We start from the raw sequence: 27,260 nt of genomic DNA on the forward strand, positions 1-27,260 counted from the left end.
AATATAGACAGTGCAGGCAGTGTGGTTGCACCGGGGCCTGTGGGGTGAGGGGGGGGCATAGAGAGAGCAGGCCCTCCAAACAATGTGTTGGGCGGAGAACAGGCCCTTGCGAGCGATTCAGATTGTCATTTGCTATAAATGCCCTCAATAGGGCAAACCCATCTCACACACACACACAGTCTGATTGACGGTCCACTTTATGGTCCAATTATTACATGATTATGAAAGCAACCTTGAACAAATTATTTCATTACTGTACTCAAAACAGTGTACAAATGATTCACACCACGACCCGACACGTGTGCAGTAGAGAATTTTGAATTGCAGTAATGATGCATCAGTACATGTTTTGATTGTTACTGCTTAGAAAGCTTACATCGCATTTCTCCCAACATTTCAATCATGGCAATCAGCCGACGAACCCGTCTCTTGTTCTGTGAAGCCGACAGCAGCAAGCAGCTGGTTAGACTGACTGGTTAAACGCTCTACTTTCCCGATACAATAGCCTAAGTAGCTCATTCGACTGTAAAATCCAACACACTGTTGGTAAAATTGTTGGTGTGCTTCATAACTAGCGTGCATTGGGGCCCAGCGTGACTAACTGATGCCACTGATACAACCAGTTCAACATGTAAGGGATTTTTTAAAAACTGAAACAAGGAAGTTACCCAGATTTGTTTCCTAGTTTGGCTAAAAAGCTCATTGCTTGGCATAATTTTTCTGAAATGAATGGGAGAGCCAATCTCTATAAGTAATTCATACAATGAATGAATAAACAAGGAGGAAATTATTTTATGATTTGTGTTGAGGTGAGGGATCCTCAAGTAGCCCCATTTCCAGGCATTATTAATTTGTCCATGAATGTCTTGTTCCAGTAGCCCATTTCTTATCAGGTTGTCCTGGTTTCCCCAACACCTGATGTGGACCTTGTTAACCCGGGCGACGTTTGAGCCAGTATGACTCTATTTATGTTACTTTCACTTATGTCTGAGGTAGGTGGTTTGTAGGAGTCTAAGCCATTGACTCTTAATGGAGGCTCGTCCCAACCGGGTTTTGCACCCCCGATTTCTGGCAGGAAAGCTGACGTTCTTACCTACTGAGCTATCCAGCTGCAAGGACAGCGCAGAGGCTCTGATCATAGCAGCATAAGAACAGGCCCTCAGGACCAGATCGGTTGAGGCAGGGGTCTACCACACCAGACAAGACCCAAGACGCAGGCTATGTAAAGACGCCTCTGAGACAGTCCAGCACTTAGTAGCAGGGTGTAAAATGCTAGCTGGGAAAGCGTACACTGAAAGGTATAACCAAGTGGCTGGGATAGTGTACAGGAATATCAATACTGAATACAGATTGGAAGTCTCCAAGTCCAAATGGGAGACACCGCCAAAGATAGTTGAGAATGGCAGAGCTAAGATCCTGTGGGACTTTCAAGTTCCAGACTGACAAGCAGGTGCTGGCTAACCAACCAGACACTGTAGTGGTCAACAAGGAACAGAAGGAAGCAGTAGGGATCGATGCAGCAATCCTGAGCAATGGCAACATCAGGAAGAAAGAGCATGAGAAGCTAGAGAAATACCAAGGGCTGAGGGAAGAACTATGGGAAGAACTGTGACCCCCAAAACTGGGAGAATGGCTCCAGCAGATTCCAGGAACAACATCTGAGGTCTCTGTCCATAAGAGTGCAGCCCTAGGAACAGCTGAGATACTGCACAGAACCCTCAAACTCCCAGGCCTCTGGTAGAGGACCCGAGCTTGAGGAAGACACACACCACCTGAAAAAGTTTGAGAGGGAGATTTATATATATATATATATATATATATATATATATATATATATATATATATATATATATATATATATATAAATAACACCACCCTGCCATTGCAACAGCAGGAAGTCGGGGAAGTCTGCCACGAAGCGACGACCTCTCTTGACAAGCCTATCTCTCGGACACAAGCCAAACCTTCACTGCATTCAGGAAATAGTACCTTTGTAACTGAATGTATTAAACAGAGAATATTTAAACGGCTTTCCCTGATCTTTTTTTAAATCTTGAATCTTAACTCTTTGTTCTGATCATTTTAACATCTGACTGTACCTCATCAACAGAAACGTATTTCATTGAAGACCCACCTAGGTAACAACATGAAGTTGAGGTGATCAGCCCTATCTCTCTCAGCTTTATATAGGGATGTCCTCTCCTCCACCAGATGTTCCAGGTTTCTGGAGTACATCTGCAGACGGCGAATCAGATTGTCCATGTACGTCTCACTGGCCTGGTTGTGCAGATTACTGAGTTAAAGGAAACACAGAGAATATGACACACCTTCGGACTCATTCGGACCAAGATGTTTGAATTATCATGCTGACTAATAATTTAGATTATTTGTGTGTGTGTGTGTGTGTGTGTGTGTGTGTGTGTCAGGGAGGTTACATACATAGATATTGTCAACTAAATTAGAGAAAATGTCTTATGGCAGGTGGATGTGTGTTGTTCACGTACCTGAAAATCTTACCCAGAGTTCCTTCTGTCTTTTTAAAATCTGGCCGCCGTTCTGGATCCTCATCCCAGCAGTTCCTTATCAGCATGTACAGCTGTATGCATACGCACAAATCCAGAGAAGACAATCATAGAGGTAGAGTCAGGTAGAGAGGGTGTGAGAATGAAAGACAGAGAGAGAAAGAGAGAGAGAGAGAGGTATTAATGCTTTTTCCTAATGTATCTGACCTTGATGAAACCGTGTCATATACCACCATGAAACTGAGCATGGCACCAAAATAAATGTCCATGGGCGTCCGGCTAGCATAGCAGTCTATTCCGTTGCCTACCAACACAGGGATCGCCAGTTCGAACCCCTGTGTTACGTCCAGCTTGCTCGGGCGTCCCTACAGACACAAGTGGCCATGTCTGCAGGTGGGAAGCCAGATGTGGGAATGTCGCTGCACTAGCGCCTCCTCTGGTTGGTCGGGGCACCTGTTCAGGGGGGAGAGGGAACTGGAGAGAATATATTATCCTTCCACGCACTACGTCCCCCAAGTGGCTGGCGATTCTACATGTATCGGAGGAGGCATGTGGTAGTCTACAGCCCTCCCCGGATCGGCAGAGGGGTTGGAGCAGCGACCAGGATGGCTCGGAAGAGTGGGGTAATTGGCCAAGTACAATTGGGGAGAAAAAGGGGGATATATCCAAAAAAAACACAAAAAAACAAATGTCCACAGTGTGCAGGATGGATGCCTCTTACCTCCACCTCTCTTTCTGATGCGCCCTCAAAGTTGAGGTCCGGTCTGAAGACACCCTGCCCACTGGGATACTGAACTCTGTGTATCATCTCTGAGATAGGGGATATAGAAAAGCAATCAAACAAAGCATCCACGGAAAGCTCAGGCCTGTCAATCTGTCCAATATCTGTATATCACCGCTACAGAGCTTCTTTTGTGTCACTATTGCTAATTCCATATTTACATTTCCAACATTTTTGCTATTTCTTCACAAACTCCTGTGTCCACCGCCTATTCGAAGAGTCATAGGTCACAATTTATAGTATATAGATCATATTATGAATCACCTCTCAGGCAAGTGAAAACATCTTAGCATTGTAGGTGGATGTTCAGATGTGATGGTCATTGACTGGAGTTGATTTTAATCTTTCACGGTGTACCAGACAAGCCGGGCCTACCTTTGCGGTCAGAGCAGGCCTCTGTGTAGAAAGGGCTACGCCTCAGAATGATCTCATGGGCAATGATGGCGTAGCTGTAGACGTCACCTTTTTGAGATGTGCCTTGATTACGGAGGTGCTCTGGGGCTGTCCACACGTCTGACCCCAGAAGAAGAAGAGAAGCGAAGACAAGATACGTAAGTGCAATTTCTTTTGTAAAGTCTGATTGCATGATCGCTTCAATAGACGAGAGTTTCACCTCGGCTTGGGTCGAGGATGGCGTGGCAGCCAAAGTCTGTGATTTTGACCACCATGCGATTGTCAACCACACAGTTGGTGGACTTGAGGCGCCCGTGGGTCTCAATGTTACTCGAGTGGAGATATGACATGCCCTGTAGCGGGAAACATAGATAGCAAGAATATCAACTAACATGATGACAAGGTATCTACTGCCTACAGAGTCATCTAATTTGCAAAATTTGGATGCAAATGTCCTCACTCTAAATTAATCTAAAGGCTTTTGGATGTTGTTTTGAAAGTTAAAAACTCCCCCAAGTCTGTACAACGTAAAGCAGGTAGACTGAAAAACTGAATAACCTGCAAAACTTAGTTTTGATTGCTGGGAAGTGTTTTAAAATCTTAGGGGGGGGGGGCATCTGCGTAGTGTTGCAGTCTATTCCATTGCCTACCAACATGAGGATCGCCAGTTCGAATCCCCGTGTTACCTCCAGCTTGGTCAGGCGTCCCTACAGACACAATTGGCCGTGTCTGCGGGTGGGAATCTGGATGTGGGTATGTGTGCTGGTCGCTGCACCAGCGCCTCTTCTGGTTGACCAGGGTGCCTGTTTGGGGGGGAGGGGGAACTTGGGGGGAATAGCGTGATCCTCGCACGCGTTCCGTCCCCCTGGCGAAACTCCTCACTGTCAGGTGAAAAGAAGCAGCTGGTGACCACATGTATCAGAGGAGGCATGTGGTAGTCTGCAGCCCTCCCCGGATTGGCAGAGGCGGTGGAGCAGCGACTGGGACGGCTCGGAAGAGTGAGGTAACTGGCCAAGTGCAATTGGGGAGCAAGGCTGGATTACAGACCGGGCATGCCGGGCGAGTGCCCCAGGTCCCCGGACCACGAGGGACCTCAAAAGGTCAGGGGTATCGTGTTCGCGTATAGTAGGGATCCCCAATCATACCCTACAAGGGACATTTGTTCCAGGGCCCAAGCTAGTCTCTCAAGGGGCCCTGCATCATTAGAGACTGTAACTTGGGGCCCCGCATCAATAGAGAATTTGTAGCTTGGGGCCCTGCATCAGTAGAGACTGTAGCTTGGGACCCCGCATCAATAGAGACTTTGTAGCTTGGGCCCTGCATCAGTAGAGACTGTAGCTTGGGGCCCCCGTATCAATTGAGACTTTGTAGCTTGGGGCCCTGGATCAGTGATTCAAAATTGTGCTGTGCTTTGTAGTCGCTAGCCGAATCCCATGCACATTGGCATAGCGTCGACTACCATGCTGGGTATTTGCATTAGTTTTATATCTAACAATGTTTAGTATTGTTTGCGTAGCCTATCTGACGGGGGGCAATGGAGGTGCGTGCCCCGAGGCCCCCTGGTGGGTTAATCCGGCCATGTTGGGGAGAAAAAGGGGGGGAAAAACCTTGGGGGAGGGAGGGGGGATAAATTAAAACAAACACAAACAAACTTGATTGACAGTATGAACAGCAGATTCTATTCTTGATATAAGATGTTGGTACCTTTGCTATGTCATACATGACTGATATCTTGAATTCCATGTCCATGAAAGTTTCGTCAGGGTAGGAGATCTTATCATTAAGGACATGCTGCAAATGAAGCAAGATAAAAAGGTTAACTTTTGGTCACTTCAACCCTTGTTCTTCTGTTCTGGTTTTAGTGGTTAGGGTTGTAAAACACACAACTACACCATCTGCGCATGTGCTGTGCGACGTAGGCACGACGTATTACTGCGCTTGTGTATGTGTGCATGTAACAGCATGTGTGTGTGTGTGTGTTTGGGTGTGTGTATGCATCCAGTAATCGCCCCATCATTTTCCTTGTCACAGTTTTGCATAACCAGGTCTCCCTGTGTGTGTGTGTGTGTGTGTGTGTGTGTGTGTGTGTGTGTGTGTGTGTGTGTGTGTGTCTGTGTGTGTGTGCGTGTGTGTGTGTGTTAATGTCAAAGGCTTATCATACGAACAATATAATCGCTGTAAATAGGTGAAAATCTGGACCGCTGGTCTTAGTTAACAGTCATAAAAAACATGACTGCATTGAGCCCAACCTCATCCCAGGCAAACAAAGGTGAGATTTTTAAGTGGGATTTGTATTAGCAGGCAGTAAGTCATGAGGTATATTTTGTGTTTGTAGTTTGTTTTTGTTTGGTTTTTTTTTCAGAATCAGAATCACTTTGATTGATAAATATGAGCTATTATCTTGTGAGGAATGCTGTGCAAATATACATCAACAACTTTGAGGGTGACTGTGCAACAACCGGAAAGCTGGGCCTCTCATAGAGGTCAAAATCGTGTCAAAGTGCACGGGGGCAGACATGCATTGATGGACAACAGAGTGTGTGGCTGATCAGGTTCTCTTACCCGGAGGGAGCCTCTCTCGCAGAACTCAAACACCCCAAACACTGCGTATTCGTACCTCACTGTACCATAAAACTTGGTCAGGTTGTAGTAGTCAACACGCAGGAGCTGTAAATTTCAAGAGGGGGAGATAAACAGTGTAAAAAAAATATTAACAGAACACTTCAGCCCTACCATAAGCTTCATTTATTGGATTGTGATTCGGGTCCCAATTCAGATAGCTTCCTTTTACCCCGGTAAATTAATTACTTATTGTTGTGCAATAAGTGCACAGTAATAAGTACATATGATTGTGTGTCGTGACCTACTTTAGACAGGTTAGACATTCACCATTTTGACCAGAGACTGTCCCTTTCAGACGGTGGGTTCAGGGGTTAGCAGAAGGGGATTGTGGGTAGACGCGGGTTGAGTCTTTTTTTTTAAGTTTGGTGGAGGAAATAAACGACTCCCACGGCTGGGTGGTCAAAAGGACAAGTGGTCTCATCTCCTTTATGTCATCCTCCACAATAGCAAAAGCACATATTCGCCAATAGCTTTTCTAACATGTCGTCACCTTCTTAAAATGATGGCCTAAGTCGTGTCTGTGAATGTTCTCATTCATCCAGGTCATAGTTATCCAAAGGAACTGAATCAAGTGCAACTGGACTTGGTTATATATCCGTGAAGACATAGCTAGTCAGAAAGGCACGAACTGATGAAGCCTCTTGGATGAGAGGCGAAACGTCTTCACGGATATATAACCAAGTCCAGTTGCACTTGATTCAATTCCTTTGGATAATGGCCTAAGTCATATTTTCAAGTTTTTAAAAAAAACAGAATAAACTGAAACTGAAACAAAATTTGTCAGTTTATTCTGGCAGGGAAGGAGCCTGAGCTGGTGCGAGAGGTGGAGCGGTACCAACCAACTAAACATAGAATAAACTGAAACTGAAACAAAATTTGTCAGTTTATTCTGTTTTTTGAAAAACTTGAAAATATGATTTAGGCCATTATTTTAAGAAGGTGACGATATGCGTCTTCCAGGTGACTGGAGTCCACGTTCAGTGTTGTCCAAAGCCTGACGTGAAGTTACAGCGAGACGTCAGTGAAGTTAGCCGTTCACGTTACCGCTGACAAGCCAAGAAACTATTCTAACTATTTGTTGCATTGTTTCATGCTTCATTCCTGCATTACTGAAATAAATACGAGCTCTCATGGCATCAAACGGACAGACGGGCCTTACAGTGTTGAGTTCAATCCTCTGGTCTTCGCTGAAGTTCCCATCTGAATGTTTCAACGCTTTCAGGATAACAGGCTGAGGGATGAGGAGAGAAAGTCTGCATTAGACACATGCATCATACACGCAGTCTCTGGCAAAACACACACACACACACACACACACACACACACACACACACTGACCAATGTACCTTTTTGTCATAGCGCCCCCGCTGGATATGGAACGTACTGTCCTTCCTCTTATCCTCATCAATCTGTTGGACACACACAGAAACATGTGCGCACTCACAATAAAACACGACTTATCATAAACTAATCCCATTAATGTGTAGGGTAAATGTCATTTTCTCATCTCTTTCCATTTTATCTCTTGGGTGGATGGATAGCATGACCGAATCTTATCTTGATTTATCTCATCTACCCTCACCTTACACCATATCTCCTCACAGCTTGTAAACAGTCGAAATTGGGAAATGTACCTTTAAAACGTACTTAGCAACGTCATCAGACAGCGCCTTGTATTCTTTGAGTTGAGCAACGCACATGCTGATGAACGGACGGGTATCACCGAGCGAGCTCCTGTTTATTTTGCCTCTCAACTCAAGAGTAACGTTTTGGTTACGTGTGGCCTCTATTGTCCATGTATGTTGCAATAGTAATAATATATAATAATAATAATAAATTAAACTCACAGTAGCCGTACTAATAGCCATAAACGACAAGCACTGTGAAAATCCCAGTTTCCGCGTGGTTGTGGGTTTTTGACTCGTCTTCCTCTTAAACCAGGAAACGCGGACTAAACCTGTAATGTCCGTAGACGCCTTGTCTTACTGACATAAGAATAATTCAAGAATGAGCCGACTTCGTAGGTTCTTAACTGTGTAGCTTTTACTAGCGTTCATCCAACATACAACCTTTATAACATGAGCGTCTAACGTCCTGTATACGTCACACGCACTGCACGTACACCCGTGAGTAGGTCAAGTTAAACACGTGACAGAACCTTCAAAATAATAACATCTTTCATTCATTACATCTCCCTCTAAGATGATTTTCTAACCTGTATATCACCCCCCTTTTCACAAAAAAAATACAAAATCCCCCACAGTACACAAGTCCATACGCCTCACAAATCCAGCCGGATTGCTGGCTTGCTCACCCTGCTAGAGCGAGTAACATATGGTGTGGAAGTTGGCATTTCTGCTGCTCGGGACTCATCCGTGTTTCCATTCTCCCCTGGAGTGACATGGTCAGGATCCGTGCTGACAAAGGTGAGTGTTTTGGGTGTGGCCAACAGGTGGCGCCTGTTCCTTCTGTAATGTTCACCTTGAGCTGTCTCCACTATGTAGGATCTGGGAGTGGAGCTCTGACTGTGAACAACTGCTGGCATTGTCCATGTTTTCTGTCCATCAAGTTTGGTGAGTACTGCGTCACCCAAGTTCAGTGGGCGCAGTGTCCGCACGCCGTTCCTGCGGTTGTAGTAGAAAGCCTGCCTCGATTTGGCTGCGGCGTCAGCGGTTTTGATCAGTTCCTCTTTAGGCCAGGCCGGTTTCAGGTTATGCTGCAATGTGGGTAAGGTGGTTCTGATTCTCCTACCCATGAGCAATTCCGCTGGACTGGCTCCAGTGGAAGAAGAGGGTGTAGCTCTGTATGTCAATAGGGCGAGGAGAGGGTCTTCCTGCCTTAATATGCTTTTGGCTATCTGAACAGCCCTCTCTGCCTGTCCATTACTCTGGGGGTAGTGTGGGCTTGAAGTCACATGGATGAAATCATAATCCTCACTGAACCTCCTCATCTCTTCTGAAACTAGCTGTGGCCCATTATCGCTAACTACAATTTCAGGGATACCAAAACGTGCAAATGTAGCCTTCAGCCTAGCTACAACCTGACTGCTAGTAGTTGTTGGTAGATTTAGGATCTCCAAAAACCTGGAATAATAGTCAGACACTATCAAGTAGTTTTGCTTTTTGTACTCACACAGGTCTATGCCAACTTTCTGCCATGGTCTGGATGGGAGCTCACTTGACATTAAAGGCTCTTTTCTCTGTGTGTTCTTGTGTTCTCTGCAGAATTGACATTGCTGTATCTTTGTTGTAATGTGCTCTGTCATTTTGGGCCACCACACTGACTGGCTAGCTCTCTCTCTGCACTTAACTATCCCCTGGTGCCCGTCGTGTATTCTCTCTAAGATCACCTCCCTCATCTCTGTGGGAATGACGATACGACTGCCTCTGATGACTAAACCATCTACCGCAGGTAACTCCCCTCTCACCTGATAAAAGTCTCTGACTGTCTCCGGCACTTTATCAACATACTCAGGCCAGCCGTGTCTGATGAAGCCCAACACTGTCTGGAGCTGCAGATCCCCATCCGTGCTCTGTTTTATCTCCTGCATCCTTTGAGGTGTGGCAGGCACCTGGCACACGATGGCATCAATGTGTGCTGCAACATCATCATGAGAAGCACCATCTCCGTAGCGCTGCTCTGGGCCTCTGGAGAGTGCATCAGCCACAGCTAAAGTTTTGCCTGGTGCGTATTCAGCCACTGCATTGAAACGCATCAGCCTCATTAACAGTCTCTGGCACCTAATGGGCACATTATCCAAGTCTTTGCTGTTCATGAGAGGCACTAGTGGTTTATGATCGGTGACAAGTCTGAAATTGTCAAGCCCAAACAAGTACTTCTCGAACCTTTCACATGCCCAGACGCTGGCTAAGCACTCTTTCTCGATCTGTGCGTACCTTGTCTCTGCGTCACTGAGCCGTCGGGAGCAGTAGGCCACGGGCTTCCAGTGTTCCCCGTGCTGCTGGAGCAGAACGCCCCCCAGCCCGTAGCTGCTGGCATCTGCTGACACCACCGTAGCCTTAGTGACGTCATAAAAGGTGAGTACCGGGGCGGTGGCGAGTGCTGCTTTAAGGTCTTGGAATGCTGTGTTCTGTGCAGGTCCCCACAGCCACTCTGTTGTTGCTTTAAGCAGTCCATAAAGTGGCTGACCTACAGTGGACAGCTCTGGGACGTATTTTGCCAAATAGTTCACCATCCCGAGGAACCTCTTGAGTTCCGTCACGTTCTGGGGCTGAGGAAAGTTCTCTATTCCGGCCACTTTGTCCGGGTCAGGTCTGATGCCTGCCTCGTTGATGATATGACCAAGGAAGCGGACTTGTTTCTGTTTGAACTTGCATTTCGCTTGGTTCAGTTTGAGACCTGCTGTTTCAGTGACCCCCAGCGCCTCTGCTAGGCGCCAGTCGTGGATTTCCTCAGTCTCTCCATGTATAAGGATGTCATCCATGTACACCTCTGTGCCCTCTAGCCCGGTCAGAGTTTCCGCCATCTTTCTCTGGAAAATCTCTGGAGCACTCGTTATACCAAATGGAAGGCGGCTGAAAGCATACCTTCCAAATGGGGTGATGAAAGTGGTGAGCCCCCTGCTGTCTTCATGCAAGGGGATCTGGTAAAACCCATTTGCTGCATCCAACGTTGTGAAGAACTTTGACCCTGCAAGCCTTGGCATTATTTCCTCCATAGTGGGCAGCACGTATTTCTCACGTTTCACCGCTCGATTCAGCCTCCTGAGGTCAGCGCAGCAGCGAACCTCTTTCTTGTTCGGTTTCAGCACCGGCACCATAGCGGCACACCATTCTGTGGGCTGAGTCACTTTTTCAATAATGCCCTCATTTTCCATGCGCTGCAGTTCTTTCTTAACCAGTGGTACAAGTGGCAGCGGTATCCGTCTGGCTGTATGCACCGCGTATGGCTGGGCACCCTCCACCAGAGCTATTTTCACTGGGTCTGTTTTCAGCAGTCCACTTGAGCCGAAAACTCCACTGACCTCATCCATCCGCTTCACTAGACCCATCTCCACTGCCTCTGGACGACTCACCAGACAGCTGCCACTCCCCTTGATCACATACACTGGAAAGGAGTATTGTTTCTCCTTGTAGTTGGTTGTGGCTTGAAACTGTCCTATGCAGCTGATGTTTCCACCTGGGCTTATGAAGCATGTGTCAGGAGGTCCCAGTTTTATGTTTGGCTTCAGCTTTTTAAATGTCCCTTGGTTGATAACGGTAGCGTCAGCCCCCGTATCAATTTTAAAGGTTATTGGTACATCACTTATTGTTAAACTAACGGTCCAATCTTCCTGACTGCTCTCTTTGCCAACTTCTCCCAGAAAGTACAGCTGTTTAACCTCTTTGGTGACTTCTCTCACCGCTTTAGAGTGACATACACGCTCCCAATGTCCCTTTTTATGACACTTGTTGCACTTACTGTTCGTTGCAGGACACTTCCGCTCATCGGTGTGCTGCGTCTTGCCGCACCTCCCGCATTCATCTACTTTGTTGGTTGCAGGTCTGCTGCCACCATGACGCTGTCCGCCCTTTTTCTTTTGGCGTCCGTCCCGCCGTCGGACAACATTGACGTTAGCCAGCTGGGCCTCTGGTTGGTTAGCTTGGAGGCTGAGCTGCTTTGTTATTGCCTCCGCCTGGCGCACTTGTTCAATGACTTTCACCAGAGTAAGGTCCGCTGTGAGCTGGAACTGACGGGAGAGCACTTTGTCTTTTATGCCCACTACCAGACGATCTCTGATATGTTCATCCCTCTTGTCCCCAAACTCACAGTGTTCAGACAGCTCGTACAATGTCCGGATGTACATCTCCGCTGTCTATCCTGGCTGCTGGCTACGTTGATAGAAGCACGCCCTCTCATGTATGATGTTACGGCGGGGAATGAAGTAGTCGTCGAACTTTTTCAGTACGATATCATAGTCCACTTTATCACCCTCCGCCGCGAAGTCAAACGAGCTGAATATCTTTTCAGCCTCGCTGCCCATTGCATAAATCAGCGAACTCACTTGAATCTCCCCGTCGTCTTTATCCAGCTTTGTCGCGAGCCTGAAGCGCGAAAACCGTTGTTTCCACTCCGGCCATTCAACGGGGCAGTCAAACTTGAATACACTCGGCGGATTAAACTTCGGCATGACCGCTCGTGTTCAGATACACAGACTATTCTGACACCATGTAATGTCCGTAGACGCCTTGTCTTACTGACATAAGAATAATTCAAGAATGAGCCGACTTCGTAGGTTCTTAACTGTGTAGCTTTTACTAGCGTTCATCCAACATACAACCTTTATAACATGAGCGTCTAACGTCCTGTATACGTCACACGCACTGCACGTACACCCGTGAGTAGGTCAAGTTAAACACGTGACAGAACCTTCAAAATAATAACATCTTTCATTCATTACAAAACCGTTACAAGCTGGGATGCTGGAGATGGTCGTGTTTTTGAACAACCTTTTGACACCTGTGGCGATACGTGAAAGTTTGCGGTAGTGTTGGACTGCTCCAAATCTCAGAGAGATGATACAGAGACCAGTACTGTTGCAAGCGAAAGCATTCATGATTTGGATATCCGTGATACGCTGTTTGCCTTGAATATGTCAAACGTCAACGCTAGCAATGGCTGGCGGGTAAATCTTCAGGAATGTAGCTTTAACGTGTGTCTTTATCTCATCTCATCTCTTCATCATCTCTTCTCCTCGCTACGATCTCGCCCAGTCTCGTCACATATCATCTCCCATCAGCTCCTTTTTGTCCCATACTGCTTACCTTTAGGGAGATCTCCTTCTCATCCAGAGGTCCTATCTCGTCTGGGTTGATATGAGACCACCTCTTTTGGTTCAGACGCTCTTTTCTGTTCTGTCTGGTGGTAGTCACACACACACACGCACGTTTCTTTCATGAATGTAGTTTATTACTACCTATAGACCAGATCAACAACAGGAATGAGGATGATTACCATTATCATAGTCATTATTATTGTTGGGTTTTTTTGTTGCTATCATATTCTGCTGAATAAATTCTGTTTAACTTTCAACGTGATAATAGATGTATGTGCTGCAGAATAGGAAGCTGCTGTAAACCTGTTTTAAATGAGTCAGACCAGTTTAAATGTAACGCGTTTCAACATCTGTAATGTTACCTTTACTATTTTCCTGTATAATAACAAAATAAGTATCTTTACCTGTAGAAGATTAAGGCGATGGCTGTCACCACTACCACACTGACGCTCAGAACTATCACAACTATGTCCTGTGTACTCAGTCCTACAAACACACACACACACACACGCACACACACACGCGCGCACACACACACACACACACAGAGGTGTTAACCCAGCGTTGTTAAGTGTTGTCCAGTAAATACCTGTAGACCATGACATTTGCAGATACCGTTTGATTCCAGACAGTGTTGACTACATGATTGGGGGTTTCATGAATTAGTTGACTAGCTGTCTGTCTAATCTACCACCAGGTGACGCCAAGATGCGGTAGTTGACCAGTTTTTGCAAAACACAAATGTCACAAAGCACCCGAGGGTGGTGGGAACATCGGGAGGGGCATTGGATTTAAAGTGCGAATGCCACGCTCAGCCACCCGAGATGGCAGAGCAGAGACAAACTGCGCTCCACAAAACCTCACCAGACACCCTGCCTCATCACAACTTGCATGTAAATTCCATCATCATAGATATCAGACCGTTGGGGGTACAGTTCACAGAGAGAGATTTGAATAGCCATGGCAGTTGTCGATAGTGTCAGTAACAACTAGTCGAGTACTCATGGACCACTTTTAAACTTTCAGTAGCTATTAAAAAAGTTGCTTTGTTGTTAACATAACACAGTGGTCGAGGAGAAACTGTCTTTTGCTGAGTTTGATTGTTTGAGTTGCTACTTTGTGTCATACAGACTCACAGTCTGCAATTTTTTTTAATGCATACTGAAGTGTAAGTATTCATGACGTCATTCCAGGTATACATGACTGTATTACAAGTATATATGACTTCATGTCAAGTATACATGACTTCATTCCAAGTAAGATGATTTCATTTCAAGTAAGCATGACTTCATTTCAAGTACGCATGACTTCGTTTAAAGTATGCGTGACCATTTTAAGTTCTGCGTGCAGTGAGTTTCCCCTGCCTGGTGCCTGGTTAAAATAGTTGCAACTGTTGAATGAATGTCAGTATGTGTTTTTAGGGAAGCTGTGTCTGTATCAGTGTTTTATCATTCAACCACTTCTGGCTGTTCTGCTCATCTACATTTTCATCTTTATATTTCTTTTTTAAAATTTCTTTCTCCTATCCTGTAGTTCTTATTTAATGTCTTTTTGTGCCTATGTAAAGCACTTTGACTTGCCTGTGCGTGTGAAATGTGCTGTACAATACGTGTCACCTTCTTTAAGCTACAGCTCAACATCTTCACTACGTCCACATCCATCCCTGTGTTTTTATGCATTACCGGTGAGATGAGCTGGCCGGTCTCCCGGCAGGTGGCCCCCTTCCCAGTGCAGGGCAGGGCTGGCGTCCATCACCATGGTTACATTCTTGGACGTGTCGAACACGAACAGGGTTTTGTACTGCGGTGTACGAAACAGGGCACAATGACAGCAGGTCACGTTGTGGCTCACTCGTCAACAGACGTTGAGGCTACAGCTGAAAAAGAACATTTCTGTGGTGGGTGGGGTGGATAGTGGTCTCACCTCACCGGTAGCTTTGGATGTGTAGATCACAGAGAAGTTAACGTCCCTGTCCCCGAACTCATCAAGCTCATAATGACCTCCCATACCTTTGGCACACACACACACACACACACACACACACACACACACACACACACACACACACACAGTTTTCAGTTCCTCGAACCCTTGTGTCACTTACAATTTAACTGCATTTCAATTGGAAATCTTCAGTTGCAACAAATTGCAGCCTATTATTATAGAAACGAGTGTTTGTTTGTTTTTTGTTTGCTTGTTTGTTTTTACCGAGTTAGCATTACTGATGAACAAAAGTGCTGTTGTGGAGTTAGAAAACAACGAGACAGGAGACGTGAGAGTAGACGTAGTCGAGGTAGTTTACTAGCTCCAACTTTGCATGTCATACGTTCGACAACGACACTGAACTGTGTACCGGAAGCGGAAGTGCATTATCTGACCCCTCACCTCTTCCCTTAAAAGTACACTGTCCTCTTAGGTGAATGTCCCTAGTTATATAGATGTGGGTCACCACACTGTGGTGATTTCGGGGGACAGCTGCGGGGACCGCCTCGGCCGGGACGCGAACCCGTAACTCCCGCACCACGGGCGACAACGTTAACCAGTCGACTAAAGGGTCCGACCCGTTAGCCGGGGGCTAACGTGTCTAATTCTCCGTGCACGTTACAGTATTAAAATCCATCCATCTGTTAGCTAAGAAGCAAATGTGATTACCAAGCACACATAATCACGCTAGTCTTCACCAGGTAGTCTTCACCAGCGCAGTCCGGCAACGCTTTTTACACACTGAATGAACTTTTCATTTTTTACCCGTGTCACTCATCATCACAAAACAACCATCGGCTGCGCTGTTTTTAGAAGAATAAAACGGGCGTCCGGGCAGCATAGCGGTCTATTCTGTTGCCTATCAACACGGGGATCGCCGGTTCGAATCCCCGTGCTACCTCCAGCTTGGTCGGGCGTCCCTACAGACAAAATTGGCCGTGTCTGCGAGTTGGAAGCCGGATGTGGGTATGTGTCCTGGTCGCTGCACGAGTGCCTCCTCTGGTCGGTCGGGGGGACGCACTACGTCCCCCTGGTTAAACTCCTCACTGTCAGGTGAAAAGCAGCGACTGGCGACTCCACGTGTATCGGAGGAGGCATGTGGTAGTCTGCAGCCCTGCCCGGATCGGCAGAGGTGGCGGAGCAGCGACTGGGACGGCCCGGAAAATAGGGTAACTGGCCAAGCACAATTGGGGAGAAAAAGGGGGAAAAAAACAAAAAGCCATAGAATAAAACACTCGGTGCGTCGTACCGGTGAAGGAGACATTTCCAAATGGGTTGTCATTTGTCACGGTCGAGGTTGTCCGACCACGCTGCTCACTCAGCATCCTCTCTCGAAGCACCTTGCCAAACAACAAGGCCCCGTCGTGATACCCTGCCACATAGTCATTTATCTGCAAGTTGAGACATAGAGACAGACAGATAGACTGAGAGGTGGAGTGCATTAGTCGGGGGTAAGACGAGGAACTGGTTGTTTTTGCATGAGAACTGTCTCCAAGCTGATAGCAAGTTATCATGCAGCTCACCGTGTCATTGTAAGGCAAGTCTGATCCATAGTCATAGTTTCTCTGCGGAAGCGTGACCACCAGGACATCTTCCATACCAGGGCTAGAGGTCTTGTTGACGTAATACGCAGGGCTTGAGGGGGCAAAAGGCATTGTTTTCAGCATGTTAAAAACTGCACGGCATCGACAACACTACCCAGAAACCGTGACTGGCCAGCATAACTCATTTCCTGACTGAGTTGACTTTTGTGTCTGCAATGTGATGTGACTTCTTATCGGACACGTCTGGATTGAAAAGTGGACTCAGGAAAAGACTTACTTGTAGATGTCTATTAGTATAAATAGGATGTCCGGGTGAATGACTGTCTTCTTCTTTAATGAAACAATGTCATCAGGGGTCCCACACAGGATGAAAACTGAGAAATTTAAATCAAATCGGTTCAGGGTTGTGCAGGGTGTGAGGTGCACTGTGGAAGCAAATACTCTTAATACTCAAAAAAAAAAAATTCATAATGTTTGTATGTGTGTCGGCAGGTGTCCAAGTCACTTTGCCTCATACAGGAAAAGGTCAAAGCATGATAGTTTGATGAAATTAAGCAGTTTTAAAATGATCAAATTTCAATGACTTTTGCACTGGTGAAGTTTCAAAACAGTTTTTTGTTTTTTTCCCCCCACAGAAATCTGCTTGAGATACCCACTGTTGCTGTGTCTTTTTGGATGGGTGAGGCCGTTCTTTAGCTCTTCCTCTCCGCGGAGCATTTCTCTGGTCACTGACGAGGCAAAGTTGGCAGAGGCCGCCTCCAAGGCATTGATATACCTGAAGTGAAAGCAAAGCAATAAAAGTGAAATGACTGAATGAATAAGCCATATAAAACCAAATGGGAAACTTCATCAGTGGGGATCAACTGTTTTGGTCTGATGAGCTTTAGGGCCCAATTATGACCCCATTGAATTGGTCTTTATTAGACTGAGGTTCAAGCTGTTCATATTCAGATTTCATATCCAGAGTGCGTGTCGGAGATATTGTCAGTGGATTTGTATGAGCAGTGGTTAAAGTTTAAGTTTAGTTTAAAAAAATCTAAAACAGGAAAAAAAGATGAGGGAAAGATGAAACATGGGGGAACTTTTCAGTGACCGTCCTGCGTTCTCTCACCAGAAGCAGTCCTCTGTGTTATTCGTCTTCTTGTAGACGTAGACCTCCCTCCAGGGTTTCTTAAACTGGCAGTCTTCCTCCAGGAAGTGGATGAAGAAGTTAGAGACCTTACGGGCTGGAGGCAAGAGGCGAGTCAGTTTGGTCTTGAAGTCACAGGACAGACCAAAGCTTCCGGCAGAGATGATGGGAATGCTCAGGGTTAGGCCGATTTCCTCACTGAGGCAGATAATACAGGGATCAGAGGTCAAAGGTACAAAAACAAAAACCATCAACTGAGAATGGTGAGTATTAGAAGTGCTTGCAACTAGTGTGTGTGTGTGTGTGTGTGTATGTGTAAGAGAAATCAGTCAACAAAACAGGAGTGATTCTTACTCCACCAACTGGAAAGTGGCATATGTGCAGGAGGGTCCGAGCATGACACATCCCAGTTCTCCTTGATTCTGTGGACAAATACAACTCATTATTCAGCCATTCAGTCATTGGAGGTAGTATGCTGATTACTGTAGGCCACTTCTTATTGTGTGTTGTAGCAAATTCAGGGGGCAGCCCAGACCACAGGTGACCACGCTAACCAGTCAACTAAAGGGTCCGACCTGTTAGCCAAGGGCTAGCGAGTCTAGTCATTTGTGGTCATTACACTGTCCCAAAGTCTGGGAGCTCAGTCTATCTTGGAGTCAACCATGCTAAAATTTGTGCACCTTTGGTACTTTGGGTCTATAAGTGTCCATTAAGGACAAAGATAAGTTTCAATTTGGCTGTATACTTTGCACAGACTAAGAACAGAACAATCAGCGCTGCACGGGGCAACTGGAGTGGTTTGCCTTGCCCAAGAGCACAGCGGTACTCCACACTGTTGTATGGAGGGTCCTGATAGCAGCACCATCTGGATCTGAAGCAATGACCCTCTACTAGCGGCTTCTTTCACCATGAGGTTAGCTGACACCCTCATTAAAGAGACATTTGTATGAGAAACATGTATCAGCTTGAGAATCTCGTTATCGTATCTCAGAAAAATCCCGTTCTGGTACGGGGGGATAAACACGGTATTAATACTAATCCTCTGAGTGGAGACCATGATAGTTAGAAAATAAACCTGAAAATACTGAACAAACACATCTACTGAGGGTAATGTCATAACAGCACACCGAGCCAGGTGATAGTCATGTACGAGTCTAGAAAAGTTAAAGGATTATTTCAAAATTTTTGAAGTTTATCCATATTTTATACTCATGTTGTACATTGGTAGGTTTCATTTTCACAGTCTTCCATCTGTTTCTTCATGCAGCTCCAGTTTGCCACCTGCAAGTATTCATTATTTCATTATCCAAACCGTTTATCCTTACTCAGGGTTGCGGGGATGCTGGAGCCTATCCCAGCAATCATTGGGCGGCAGACGGGAGACACCCTGGACAAGCCGTCAGACCAGGGGCGTGGCCACACGAAGGCCAGGGGGGGGCACGGCCCCCATTCGTCAGAGCAAGGCCCCCCTGCTGGCCCCCCGCCCCGCCCCCTTCCCCTGTCCCGAGTGGGTAAAAAAAACCAAAAAACGCCTGCACAGAAACAGTCAAATGGAAGCTGAAATACATGCATTATTATTATTAGCCTATTATTATTAAGTCTTGTCCTTTGCTACTAAAGTTATGAGCCCAATGGGCTATTTTTAAGGGATTTTTAAGATCAAGAAAGAATTTAATGAGGAGTAAAAAGTGCAGCGTGTGTAAATTAAATCCAAGTGTAAAAGCAAGAGTGTGTAAGTGCAGCATTGCAAGTCCGAGTGATGTAGTTTATTTAGTTGTGTGTGTTCAGGATATGGAAATGTTGGCTTCACTGTGTACATTTTCCCTTCATGCAAGTGAAATTGCAATTGAAATACTAAATGACATTTCTGTCTTCGGTCTTTACACTTTACATCACTTAAACCATACCCATTGCATTAACACCCGTGCATAGGGTGAGTTAAATGCACACCCCCTTCTCTCTGTGGCTTTGCTATTGACGGAACTGCCCATGTAGCTGTGTGCAATTTTATGATGTGGTTATATTGCTTAGATGTATTGTGCCATGCTTGGCTGGGTTTAGCTACACGTGTTAGTCCACTGAAGAAGATGTTTCATTGCGGTTGTTTACACACATGTGCTGCCGCATTTGGAATTAACAGCAGTTGGCGCACAACTGATTTTTGGAGGCTGGTGAATAGCCCATTACAGTAGTCTAGTCTACTTGTTATAAATGCGTGGATTCATTTCTCACAGTCTGATTTTGATAGAAAGCCCCCTAGTTTTGAAACGTTTTTAAGACAGTAGAAGGCTGGTAGTAAATGGCACCACTCCTACATACTCCTCTGTGTATGTAGGGGTGGTGCAGGATATGTATGAGGGAGGTGTGACAGTGGTGAGGTGTGCGGTTGGAATGACAGACGGGTTCAAGGTGGAGGTGGGATTATATCAAGGATCGGCTCTGAGCCCTTTCTTGTTTGCAATGGTGATGGACAGGTTGACGGACAAGATCAGGCAGGAGTCTCCATGGACTATGACGTTTGAAGATGACATTGTGATCTGTAGTGAGAGTAGGGTGCAGGTTGAGGAGAGCCTGGAGAGGTGGAGGTATGCACTGGAGAGAAGAGGGATGAAAGTCAGTAGGAGCAAGACGGAATATCTATGCGTGAATGAGAGAGAGGACAGTGGAATGGTGAGGATGCAAGGAGTAGAGATGACGAAGGTGGATGAGTTTAAGTACTTGGGGTCAACTGTCCAAAGTAACGGGGAGTGCAGGAGAGAGGTGAAGAAGAGAGTGCAGGCAGGGTGGAGTGAGTGGAGAAGAGTGTCAGGAGTGATTTGCGACAGAAGGGTACCAGCAAGAGTTAAAGGGAAGCTTTACAAGATGGTTGTGAGACCAGCTATGTTATACTATACATGGTTCGGACACGTGTGGAGGAGAGATGCTGGGTATATTGGGAGAAGGATGCTGAATATGGAACTGCTAGGGAAGAGGAAAAGAGGAAGGCCAAAGAGGAGGTTTAGGGGTGTGGTGAGGGTGGACATGCAGGTGACTGGTGTGACAGAGGAAGATGCAGAAGACAGGAAGAAAGGAAACGGATGATCCGCTGTGGCGACCCCTAACGGGAGCAGCCGAAAGTAGTAGTAGTAGAAGGTTGATCTTGTGAGAGATTGATATGGGTCTAAAAATGTAGGTCACCGTCTATGATTACACCCAGATTGCCTGCTTCACTTTTGCATCCCAGAGGCAGAGAACTGAGATGAGCTGCAATTCTCTGTCTCTGAGTCTTTGCACCAAAAACGAGTGTTTCTGTTTTGTCTTTGTTCAGTTGTAAAAAGTTCTCTGACAGCCATAGATTAATATCATCAATACACTGAGTTAGGGAATGTATGGGATCTAGGTCATCAGGGGATAGGGGTATGTAAAGTTGTGACTCATCTGCATAATCGTAATTTTTTGTGTTTCGTATAACATATAACATAGAGAGCGGTGATTGGACAGTGATTACGTTTCTGATGGCACGATTTCAGCATGTACATTTCGAAAATGAGAAGATGCCAATTCCATTTCGATGTGGTATGACACGATTCCATCATTAAATTGTGTGTAATGTAATCGCTTCTCAGTGTTTTTCTGGATGGTAGTTGAACAAGATGCAAATCAAAGAAATGATTTTTGATTTTCACGTTCTCAGGTGTCATGGTGGCGCTGCGGTTAGCGTGTTCACCTCACAGCAAGAAGGTCCTGGGTTCGAGCCCCGGGGTAGTCCAGCCTTGGGGGTCACCCGGGTCGTCCTCTGTGTGGAGTTTGCATGTTCTCCCCCTGTCTGCGTGCGTTTGCTCCGGTTTCCTCCCACAGTCCAAAGACATGTAGGTCAGGTGAATCGGCCGTACTAAATTGTCCCTAGGTGTGTGTGTGTGTGTGTGTGTGTGTGTGTGTGTGTGTGTGTGTGTGTGTGTGTGTGTGTGTGTGTGTGTGTGTGTGTGTGTGTGCGCGCCCTGTGATGAACTGGTGGCCTGTCCAGGGTGTCTCCCCAACCTGCCGCCCAGTGACGGCTGTGATAGGCTCCAGTACCCCTGAGAGCAGGATACACGATTTGGATAATGGATGGATGGATGTTTACACACAGGAAATAAGCACCACATACAGCACCCATAGGCCCAGGTTACTTGTCTAGATTAGATGGTGATTTTTTAATAGCCTCTGCAGATCTGGTACTTGGTTGTTAGTCTTTTAGGTCACGTATAATGGGCATTTGGCCTAGTTTTAAACGGTAAGTATGGAAAGTATTTGTGCATGTCAAGCACCACCAATGAGGTTTGTAAGTCACGTGTTTGATACATGTAGCCTAATGATGTGAACGTAAAACTGAACGTCATCTGACTGAGTTTGTGAATGAATGCTTCTTATATTCATTATCGAATCTGTACCGTGCATCTGAGTAACTGGGTAATGTTGTATAGCCCATATTTTGTACAGCAAGAAGGTAAATAACTAGTGTGTGCAATTCCTGCATCTGTATGAAGCAATTTTGTGTAAAATGATACCAGGCGCTCTAATAGCTCATCCAGTTACATTACGTTGGCTGTTAAAGCGCTGAGGTACTCCTGTCAAGTGAGACCCTCCCTCAACAAAAAGAAAAAAAGACAGATTAGACATTTCCCCGACCCACCCCACTGCTAACATGATGTTACGTAAGTCTATATATCATAATGAGTTCAAGTGGTCATTTTAAAGATTTACAGTTAATTTTATGGTAGGTTACAGTCATTTTTCTACCCTACAACTTCTCACAACGGAGCCTATGATAACCTGTAGTTACTCCGCCGCAGCACGTCAAAGCAAACACACGGAGCTTAATATTCTGATTATAATAAACCAAAACAGAATAGAAATACTCCATATAAACACCACAATCAGAATGAACAGACCCAACCCGGTTGAAATTGAGGGGTAGTTTAAACCTTTTTATAAACCGATCAAAAGAGAAATTGTACAACGTAACCGATTTAGCCTGGTTACGTTCTGGCTGCCTTCTTTCTGCGCATGCTCCCCGTTTTGACGTAAATACGAGGGGACGTAGTTTCTCCCACTTCCGAAAAATGGCGGCTTCCCAGCTGAGCTAGGCCTCTACGGATAGTTTGTTTTTGATACCAACTTAAAGAACTGAACATATTTGGACACCTAGACGGTAGGAAAATAAGAAATAACAACCTATTCAAACAAGTCCACAAAAAAAAAATCCGACACAGCGCATGTAAACATCAGACTGTGGTGGACACGTATTGGGGATAGAATTCACCCCAGGAACTAAGGGCTAAGTCAGGGTTGCCCTGGCAGGTTAACGCAGGGTTAAGTTATGGTTGTTCAGCCAGTTTTCTGGTTATTCTTGCCGCCTCCGCTCAGTCGAGCTGTGGTTTTGTTGTCTCTCTGATTTACCGTTGATTAAAGAAAGTTGCCTACGCGGCTAAAGTGTGAACCTACGGTCTTCTCCGTTCCTTCGGCTCTACAAGACCGTATTAGCACATCCCATGTAAACGGTTGACCCGAAATTTTCAATCGGAATGAAAAAAGTGCATGTAACCGGAGAGGGAATTAGCAATGAAACAAATTTACATTTTCAAAATGAGCACTCAAAATTTACCATGCAAATTTACAAAAGTTTACCTGCAACATCATATTAGCTTTGGCTGAACTGTGGAGGTTTGTTTTGTTTTGTTTTTTGCATTGAACGAGGATTGTGGATTTTTCCCCTATTAATGGCATTGAACTCAAGATAGCGAATGAGCCGTGTGTAAAGTATGACGAAAAGGCTGAATGACTGAAAATGAGACCTACCAAATGCGTGACATGAGCGTGAGGGGTAAAGTAAGAATACACTTCACTTGGGGAGGGGGGGGGGACGGAATTATTCCTTTAATGACCCTTTGACCTCGACCATTTTGTGACTTATGGAGTTAGATTTAGCACACCGGGAAACGTACTCTCCCTAATATTACTAACAGAAGGAGATTGGATAGTATTAAAAGGAGGAACAGAGATGAGGGAGCTCTATGAAGGAGACAGGTTTCTGGTGGGTGTCAGTGATATTCAGTGTGGGAAAGTTGAGGAGGCACGATTAGTCCACAGTACAGAGATGCCACCGTTATGGACGGCAGCATCTCTAGCCCAACACATACCACTAGATGATGTTTGCCCAACCAATTTTCAGTTTTTGACCTTGTGTTGCTCATTTTTGAGAGGGTAAAGGCTCTCTGGCTCGGCAGTAGTAAACAAACAGCTGGGGCTCACTCACATTCAGCTTCTTAAGTATCTCCACTCCCTCACAGGTGCTGCTCCCGCACCCCCGCCGTGCATACAGCGTCGTGTTGAACCCATAGTAGTTTGCTGACAAAGTGAAGTTTAAACCTTGGGTAATGGAAAGAAGATAAGTGCTATTAATACATACCAAAAATGAACTCATTAATCCCATTCAGTCATTGAGATTAGATTAGATTACATTAGACTAATTTCACTGTCCACTCTGGTGGAAATCTACCTTTTTTCACACTAAGTATGTCCTTGAGAGCTGTTGAGCATAAGTCACATACACAACGTACAATAGTGTATTTGGGAGGGAAAAGAGATGTAAATAAGCCACGTTTCAAGAGCAATGTATTAAGAGTTTTATGCCAACAAAGATAGTCCCCATTTCAGAAATGTGGCATTCACTCTGAGAAGAGGATTACTGCGATGATAGTAAGCTTCAGCATGGGATAGTACTGAAAGTTAAAAATAATCTGAACACCTTTCTATACATTACAGTAGCATTTAAAAGGATATCATAAAACAAGGCAAATACATCTAACTGAACTGCATTTAACTTGTCATGTCCAACTATCAGCATGACTGAGATGAATCACAGACACATTTCAAAGGATGTACTCGTCTATATTTTGAGCCACTGACTGATGAGATGTTTATTTATAAATAGATGTGCAATCATGTATAATGAAAGATGTAACCTCTGATCCACTTATCCTTCCTATTATCTTACAGGGAATTTGCTTGTCTGTAAGGAGTCTGGTATGAATTATTCACTGAGTGCTCCTAAAATACATAAGGCTTATTATAGGCCATGACAGGAGAAGACTAACTGATATCATTTAGTCTTTTATTTTTAGCTCTTTAGTAATGGTTACATTGTTTTCCGAGTCACAGCTAATTTGGGAGTATACACACTAAGGTGGGCGTCATCGTTTATGACACGTGTACGTCACAGAAATGGATAGTCGTCTCATGGATTAAATCTGTAACAACAAAACGATATTACAACACACATCTACACAGGAAACCTTCCTCTCTTCCAGTGAATGTGGTGACACAACAGTTAAATACAGAATTTATTTCAGTGACAGCAGGTCATTGAAATAAATTCTAAAGCACACAACAGGCATGGTCATATTGTGGATTCACAAAACCAAACCCCTTCTTCAATGAGGAATTCAACAGGCATTTTTAGTGAACAGGTATGGTTAACGTTTGGCCAGTCCCCCAAAAGACTTTCTTTCTTTTTTTTTTTTGATTTCCCCCCCCCCCCCTTTTTCTCCCCAATTGTATCCAGCCAATTACCTCCCTCTTCCGAGCCGTCCCGGTCACTGCTTCACCCCCTCTGCCAAGCCGGGGAGGGCTGCGGACTACCACATGCCTCCTCCGATACATGTGGCGTCGCCAGCCGCTTCTTTTCACCTGACAGTGAGGAGTTTCTCCAGGGGGACATAGCGCATGGGAGGATCACGCTATTCCCCCCTAGTCCCCCCCCCCCGAACAGGCTCCCTGACCCACCAGAGGAGACGCTAGTGCAGCGACCAGGACACATACCCTCATCCGGCTTCACCACCCGCCGACACGACCAATTGTATCTGCAGGGACACCCAACCAAGCCGGAGGTAACACGCGGATTCGAACCGGCGATCCCCGTGTTGGTAGGCAACGGAATAGACCGCCACGCTAACCAGACGCCCGGACAAGCCTTTCATTCTTAAATGAAACTAACCAACGCCACCACCAATAGCAACAACAACAACAACAACAGCAACAACAAATCTGAGTCTATTTTTTAACCTTTGCCAGAAGTGAATAAGTGGATCCCATTGGCCAGTTGTTTTGTTTCGTATGGTCGTCATTGAATTGTTATGAAGCATTTTGCTGCCAAACTTTTCAGCTGCATGCACACTGAGATCTTCTGAAATTTCTAGAAAAGTCAGATGTGTTACATATCATCTGTGCATGCTTTGAGGTCTAGAAAAGCAAGTGAACATTTAAGTGATCATCTTAAGTTGATTTACTGGTGTATTGGTATTATTTCTCATGGTTTATTTAATAAAACATTTTTATTTTGATTTGATAAAAAGGCACCAGCCATAACCTGCACCTTCCCCTGCTTAAAACCCTCACCTAAAACATCATTAATTTGGGTAGTACATCCAAACCATTCAATCCAGCTTCATCTAACCTTTGAACTGGCCTCAGCTTTGCACCAAGATCCCCAGCAGCAAAAAAAGCAAAAGCACCATACTCCTGTTTAGATGTGCCCATCCTCATTTAGCAGAGCCTTACCTGCAGCGCTGTTCAGTTTCCTGTCAGTTTCAATGGCTCGCCGTACGGCCGCCTTGACATACAGCAGACTCCAGTCATACGTGGTGTCCTCCAGCAGAACTACGTTTATGGTGTAATCCCGTTCAGAATGCAAGCATTCATCCAGTATATGGTTGGCATCGACCACTCGGACCATCAAGACTCCAACATACAGCAACCAGTGTGCGTTGTGCATTGTGCTTGCTGAGAGCTTCATGTTCACGGAAGCTGTTTTTCTCCCCAACCCCCCCCCCACCCGCCTCCTTATACCGAATCTACATGTTAAAACTGCTGGCTCTGTCCAGAGGCTGGATTACGCGTTTGAAATTTGCGTCCCCCGTCAGTAGGCAATAGATGAACTTCCAAGGATTGTCATAGAACGATCTCAACAGTCCTTTACAACAGCTAAGGAAGAAGCCACTGTGATTTAAAACACCATCCGGCTCCTCTTCAACAGACCTGAACAAATCTTAAAGAGACACTCAATGAAAAAAGTTAGTCAAATACAAAAAAAAGAGTATCAGTTCCAACATAAAAAACAGGAGATTGAAAAAAAAATCAAAAACACGCACACACATCCACCTTGTGACCAGCTCGTCCACCTGTCCTTCGTGTGTTAATGAACAACTGTGTGAGGCGGCGGTCGGTGCACCAGTGGAGAGGATGGAGGGCGGATTAACCTCGCACACTCCGCCTATCTGACAAATCCACCGACACCATATAACTCATCCTGTTTGTACACCAGTAGTCATGGTCTGCGTGCATTGTCACATCACATATTTGCAGGTGCACATGTTTGCAGTAAACAACATTTTTAACTCGTTCTTGCTTGTTGTTATGGATGAAGGAGTTTGTTGCTGATGACCTGCGTGCGCTCCCCTTCAGGTTGCAGGAATCAAATCGGCTCCGTTTGCGT

The 27,260-nt window shown here is 45.5% G+C and overlaps 1 protein-coding gene across 1 annotated transcript in view; it reads right to left on the reverse strand.

Moving 5' to 3' along the window:
• The window catches only part of gucy2ca (guanylate cyclase 2Ca), a 33,382-nt gene extending 6,821 nt beyond the window's left edge, over positions 1-26,561 (reverse strand). Inside the window, exons 1-21 of the mRNA XM_056287758.1 lie at positions 26,327-26,561; positions 24,024-24,136; positions 18,104-18,171; positions 17,732-17,947; positions 17,277-17,395; positions 16,898-16,994; positions 16,600-16,711; positions 16,326-16,467; positions 15,017-15,102; positions 14,776-14,893; positions 13,498-13,579; positions 13,083-13,176; positions 7,665-7,727; positions 7,478-7,549; positions 6,259-6,363; positions 5,401-5,487; positions 3,917-4,049; positions 3,679-3,816; positions 3,244-3,332; positions 2,505-2,596; positions 2,135-2,293 (exon numbers count right to left, since the gene is read on the reverse strand). Coding sequence (XP_056143733.1) covers positions 2,135-2,293; positions 2,505-2,596; positions 3,244-3,332; positions 3,679-3,816; positions 3,917-4,049; positions 5,401-5,487; positions 6,259-6,363; positions 7,478-7,549; positions 7,665-7,727; positions 13,083-13,176; positions 13,498-13,579; positions 14,776-14,893; positions 15,017-15,102; positions 16,326-16,467; positions 16,600-16,711; positions 16,898-16,994; positions 17,277-17,395; positions 17,732-17,947; positions 18,104-18,171; positions 24,024-24,136; positions 26,327-26,561 — 2,420 coding nt within the window. The remainder of the gene's footprint in view (positions 1-2,134; positions 2,294-2,504; positions 2,597-3,243; positions 3,333-3,678; positions 3,817-3,916; positions 4,050-5,400; positions 5,488-6,258; positions 6,364-7,477; positions 7,550-7,664; positions 7,728-13,082; positions 13,177-13,497; positions 13,580-14,775; positions 14,894-15,016; positions 15,103-16,325; positions 16,468-16,599; positions 16,712-16,897; positions 16,995-17,276; positions 17,396-17,731; positions 17,948-18,103; positions 18,172-24,023; positions 24,137-26,326) is intronic.
• Between the last annotated feature and the right edge of the window lie 699 nt (positions 26,562-27,260).

This window comes from Lampris incognitus, chromosome 10 (genome assembly GCF_029633865.1).
Source record: "Lampris incognitus isolate fLamInc1 chromosome 10, fLamInc1.hap2, whole genome shotgun sequence".
Lineage (NCBI taxonomy): Eukaryota > Metazoa > Chordata > Actinopteri > Lampriformes > Lampridae > Lampris > Lampris incognitus.